The sequence below is a fragment of the Hyalella azteca genome, unplaced genomic scaffold, assembly GCF_000764305.2.
Source record: "Hyalella azteca isolate HAZT.00-mixed unplaced genomic scaffold, Hazt_2.0.2 contig8569, whole genome shotgun sequence".
Lineage (NCBI taxonomy): Eukaryota > Metazoa > Arthropoda > Malacostraca > Amphipoda > Hyalellidae > Hyalella > Hyalella azteca.
The window spans coordinates 36,573-42,740 of NW_025938658.1; the positions used below are offsets into that span (position 1 = coordinate 36,573).

Genomic DNA, 6,168 nt, shown 5'->3' on the forward strand with positions numbered 1-6,168 from the left:
GTCCTTCCCACGCTGGAAATGAGCGAACGATTCATCATTAGTAATTAATATGAGATCAGTCTCGGCTCCAATAAAATGATCTATCGTCCCAACATGAAAAAGTACAGATTTCTTGGCTTAACGCCAATATATCAAATAAAAGGCAGATTATTTTTACACTAATTAACAGAATTTTAAGCATCAATAAAATTTATCTCCCTTTTCAACACCAATATAACAAATAGCATGTCTCTACACAATTTCAAATAAATCTTGCCTCAACCCCATTCACTTGATCTCTCAACACCAATAAAAGAGATCTATTGTCTGAACACTAATTATACATCTCTTAGATCTCAATAGATTCCCAACAAGAAAGCCATCATGTTGCCACACCAATAATTCTATCCCCTTCTCCCAACAGAAATATAACAGATCTCCTCCTATCGCCAGTGTCAGATCTGATGATTTTCTTCCGCGTCTCTTGCGTTCGATCAAATTCTTTAGCAATCAGTCCTGCGTCAAAATCCGCCCAGCCTGCGGTGCTGGGAAGGATTCCCTGTCGTCTTGGAATGACTGGAATTAGTGGGAATGGGACTCGGGAATGAGCGTGTCGATCGCAGTTGAAATTTGACAGTCGTGGGGTAGTGCCTGCAGCGATCGCGGGCTTCTGATCGTAAATTATCGGTGGAATGAAAGGGATTGTGAGTGTTATCATTACGTGAAAAGGGTTAGGAGAGGTGAAAAAGAAGTGAGTGGAAGAGGAAAGAAGAGTGGAAATGTTTTGAGGAGGGAAATTGCAGGGAACAGTGAATTGTTTCCTAGGAAGGAAATGGCTAGAAAAAGTGAATAGGTTTGTCGAAGTGAAATGACTAGGAAGAGTGAAAAAGTTTGCAGGAATGAAAAGGTTTGCTGTAGAGAAATGACTAGGAAGAGAGGAAAGACGTGTAAGAAATAAAGCGCAAAGAAGAGAGAAAAAAGCGGTGGTGAGAAGAGGCTAGTGTGAGTGATAAGGATTGGATAATTTTTATGACTGGGAAGAAAACATGTTTAATATAATTTTTATGACAGGGCCAGGAATATTAAACACGCATGGAGGAGTGATGAGGCTTCGATGAGTGTAAAAGTAAAAAAATGTAAAAATTTAAAGGGTTGTATGGCATAAAAAGTAAAGAGGGTTTGAAGAAGTGAAAGGTATAGGAAGGAGGAAGGGTTCGACGCAAGTTTCGAGGTTAATTGAGGAAGTGTGGTTATGGAGGGTTGGGAACAGGGTGTAAATTATATTTGACGATTGTGAAGGAAAGAAATTCGATTGGATATTGTCATATATGTGCGAAATTAGGTAGATATTGAAAAAGAAAAGTACTCGCACCCACACATATTATCCAAGTTTTCCAAGTAACAGAGCCGGTTGAATAAACTCTACGGACTTGACAGCGCAGATTTAATTTACTCTGAACATTGAACCATTCATTCAGAGATGTAATTATTACCATGTAACTATTCTGCTGAATTTTCAGTGTCACGAAGTTTGGATCATGTCTTTACTAAGAAATTGATTGAAACACATAAGATTTAACATGCGTATTTTATTGCACTAAATTTCCAATGCAATCGGAATCTATTATCAGGATATCATTTTTTATATGATACGGAGCGCGCTAAAAAATGAAGCAATAAATTTAATTATTTTCATTGAAGGTTTTAATTTTTGTACTGATTTTTTTTCTTTTCATTGCAGTTGGTTTATATGATACGGAGTGCGCTAAAAAATGTAGCAAGAAATTTAATTATTTTCATTGAAGGTTTTAATTTATTACACTGAGTTTTTTTTCTTTTCATTGCAGTTGGTTCTCCTATTCACGTAGAGCCTGTGAAGAAGCCCACGGACGAGCAGATCCTTGCTCTGCACGAGCGCTACAAGCAGGCGATCGTAGAACTCTACAACGAGCACAAAGAAACATACGCTAAGGATCCCACTGTACCAATACAGATCGTCTGATCTTTTGATGTACATGAACGATCCTTCAGCATGTGCAGATTGTCTTGATCTTTGTCATGGATCAGTGAGGGTCTTATGGCCAGACATGACCGTCTGATCCCAATGTATACTGACGAGATCAATCTCGATCATTTAACCTCAGAAGATCGGATCATCGGGTCGTATAGAGGGAAAGATCAGCTGATCTGCACACAGCTTCAGCCATACAGATAACTATGATAATTTGACTGCTAAATATTCTTATTCCACTATTCATCATTAAATTTTATCATTTAAACAATTCAAATAAATGGAATCGCTTGTCTAATTAAACACAAGTCTCGATATTGCCAGATTCCGCGATTTATTTATTAGTCTTATATCTGCAACTGTCACAGCAATTTATTAAAATCAATGTATCTGTTTCAATATATAGAATATTCTGCAGTTATTCAAACAATGGTAGACGAAGCACAAACAAATGTAGACATTTTTTGACGTAGTATTTGGAGTGCAGAAAATTTTTTGAAGTGAATACATCAACTTTTAGACTTCAGGACATAACATATGGAAGCGATCAATACTTCTGAAAAGTTTTACGCTAAAAATTTTTGTTCGAGTTGTTCTTGCGGCTTGTCTTTTATACCATTTCTATGTGTGGCATTTGTTGCGTACAGCTCGTACAATTTATATGTTCGGCTTCTGCGAGGGATAACTGCAAGATTTTGAATTGGTATTCCCCACTTTATGATCTAAAGAAAGCGCTCAATGTCGGGATATTTCAATCCAAGTTCAGCTATATAGACGAGGAAAATAAAATGTTTTCGAGTATCACACGATTCAAAAATTAGGGGAATGGCTTCCATATATTCCCAATTACGTAACCAAGGACTCAAACTAAAATCAACTTCAATTGTTTAATTTTATTCAATTGATTAATTTTATGGCCTTGCTTCACATGACTCAGCTCACAGAAATGCAAAGCGACATCAAGAATAAATTCGTTGAGGTTTTGTGTAATATCGTGTAAAAATCAAGGTTTGTTTTCAGTATAATGTAATGCTGTGAACAAACCTTAATTCAATGTCTAGTGTGTTGGATAAATCATTTGAATATTTCGTGGACGTAAAAAAACGAGTTTGATAAACTTGAAATATTAGTCTTGATCTAAGGCATTTTATTCAACTGCCCTTGTGCTTGTAGGCAGTATTTTATAATGTAAAATATCCTGTTTAAAAATACCATGAATGATGAATGACTGAATTAACTGCATTCAATTTTTTTCGATAATTGCCTAATGGAATTTTTTATAAATATTTAGATTTTATTTATTAATTAATGTTGTTTTTCAAATTGTTTTTTCATATGATGTTAGTAACTGTATCAACTTTGTTTCTTTTTTATACCGGACATTGATTACTAAAAATGTTAAATGAAAGCCTGAACAGATTATCGCTTGAAAATTTTAACTTTTATCATATTTGAAGATATAGCGGCTCTTTTACGCAACGAAGGACAGAAAATAAGAGCGGTTGTCCTACATAACGAAGGACAGAAAATAAGAGCGGTTGTCCTACATAACGGAGGACAGAAAATAATAGCGGCTGTCCTACATAACGCAGGACAAAAAATAAGAGCGGCTGTCATACATAACGGAGGACAGAAAATAAGAGCGGTTGTCCTACATAACGAAGGACAGAAAATAATAACGGTTGTCCTACATAACGGAGGACAGAAAATAATAGCGGCTGTCATACATAACGGAGGACAGAAAATAAGAGCGGTTGTCCTACATAACGGAGGACAGAAAATAATAGCTGTTGTCCTTCATAACGGAGGACAGAAAATAATAACGGTTGTCCTACATAACAGAAGACAGAAAATTTATGCTAAAGAGGGACATTCTTCTTTGCATTTATAGCGGGGACGAACTAGCGAGTTTTTTCATCTCAATAATGGCGATGAAAATATAATGACTTTTTGGCCACGGAAACTCATTAACCTTAAGCATGCAAACACTGAACTATTGGACACTTGCACTGGTAACAGACTGACTGGTGACACTGTTCTTTAGGCGTGTTAATTGAAACCAATTAATTAGATAATTAAATAAACGACTGTTCGATCGACTTTGATGCGATGAGAGTTACTGAGAATATGGCTAGTTAAATAAATTATTGTGATGTGCAACTTGTTGCATTAAAAAAAGTTTGCTTAAATAAAATATTTTGTTTGTGTTGTGCAATTTTTGCTTCACATTTTGAGTTTACAGCGTCCAGCGTTATAAAGTCTGGCGCTACAACCACAGCACCGAGTGCAGCGTTATAACGTCTGACGCTACAACCACCGCACCGTGTGCAGCGTTATAACGTCTGACGCTACAACCACCGCACCGCGTGCAGCGTTATAACGTCTGGCGCTACAACCATCGCACCGTGTGCAGCGTTATAACGTCTGGCGCTACAACCACCGCACCGCGTGCAGCGTTATAACGTCTGGCGCTACAACCACCGCACCGCGCGCAGCGTTATACCGTCTGGCGCTGCAACCACCGCACCGAGTGCAGCGTTATAACGTCTGGCGCTACAACCACCGCACCGCGTGCAGCGTTATAACGTCTGGTGCTACAACCACCGCACCGTGTGCAGCGCTATAACGTCTGGCGTTACAACCATCGCACCGCGCAGCGTTATAACGTCTGGTGCTACAACCACCGCACCGCGCGCAGCGTTATAATGTCCAGCGTGCATATAAACGTCGGTTTTACTCAGTCGACATTCACGTAAGATCAATCGTTTTCAATCGATGTCCTGAGTACAGATCGTACCGGGCTTTAGAAGACCCAGATTCTGCGGATCGCATTGCTAGGATTTGAAAGCTTTGCCCGGTGACACATCATCCATCATCCGCGCAGCGTCATGAAAATTGAGACTTTGATTTCAGTGACTATCAATTAGCTTATCTCTAACTATCTATATAGATATATAACTAACTATATATATATAGATAAATAACTAACTATCTATGTGCGGAATATAAAAGAGATTTCCAGGAACGATAACCGCTGACGTAGATTCTCCTCAAAATATGAAAAATTCGTGCTAGCATGGAAATAAAATAAATTTAATAAATGCTCGTGAATAAATAATTTATTCGCCGCAAATTGAGTTACTTGATAAAATTGCATTTGCATGTAAAATGAGATTAATTATAGAGGGAAGATTTTTAAACATTGTGTACGGGAAAAATATATAGTATCTGATCGGCTTTATAATATTCTATATATTCTATATTATAAATATATATAAATGTAGCTGAACCATTAAAAATAAACCATGTTCCTGGAAGGAAATAAGTCAAAAAGAGAGGAAAATCTAACGTCTGGTTCTTTTCAACAATTTTTGAGCTGCAGCCATCCTCAGTAGCGGAACTGCGGATTTGAAAATGTAGAGCATATTTCTTAGTAACATTATGCCATCAGCAAAGGACAATCACAATGTATATTCAAAACTACAAACTAAAATAAAGCCAATCAAGCGGAGCCAATCAGGATAGGTAAATTCTCAATTGAAAAATATTCTAAGACGAAAAAGATCGATGGTGATTTGGAAGCGACGGCGAAAAATCCTAAATTGGGTTTCGATTTTCCAATCCTCGGCGCATCGAAGGTACGAAATAAAGTTAATGAACTGATTAAATATCTCAACCTAGAGCCGTATTGGGGAATAACTTGGATTGAACTCAGAGCCGCATTATCGGCGGCCAGTACTGTGGTGTTAATCAATAGTGGAATAACTTAAACTGCAGCAGAAAACCTTGACTTCAAACAAAGTTGAAAATATGGTAATTTTATACCAGAACAGTGGCTGTAATGATTACATGTATTTGATTTTAGTTCCTTCTAAATTAGATAATTTACCAATAACCACATCAATATTAATTTTGATATCCACTAAACTCAAGAAATTTGTTAATTTTACACTCTCACAGTCGCAGTAATCATTCCTGGAATGTGGGTTTAATCGTTTCTAAGCTAGGTAATTAGCAGATAGCTGTCACAAATGCACCTGGATCTGCTCTAAAATTAAATATTAGTGAATTATACAAATTTGCAGTGGCTGTAATAATTTCAGGCATGCGGTTTTAGTCGTCTTTGTGCCAGGGATGCATTAAATAAAGATAGAACAAATTGCCTTCTTCATCCATGC

At 37.2% G+C, this 6,168-nt stretch overlaps 1 protein-coding gene across 1 annotated transcript in view; it reads left to right on the forward strand.

Annotated features, from left to right (window-relative positions):
* LOC108682491 (2-acylglycerol O-acyltransferase 1) overlaps positions 1–3,217 on the forward strand; it is a 30,717-nt gene extending 27,500 nt beyond the window's left edge. The window contains exon 8 of the mRNA XM_018171659.2: positions 1,827–3,217. Within this exon, the coding sequence (XP_018027148.1) occupies positions 1,827–1,981 (155 nt within the window). The 3' untranslated portion in view covers positions 1,982–3,217. The remainder of the gene's footprint in view (positions 1–1,826) is intronic.
* Positions 3,218–6,168: the final 2,951 nt, after the last annotated feature.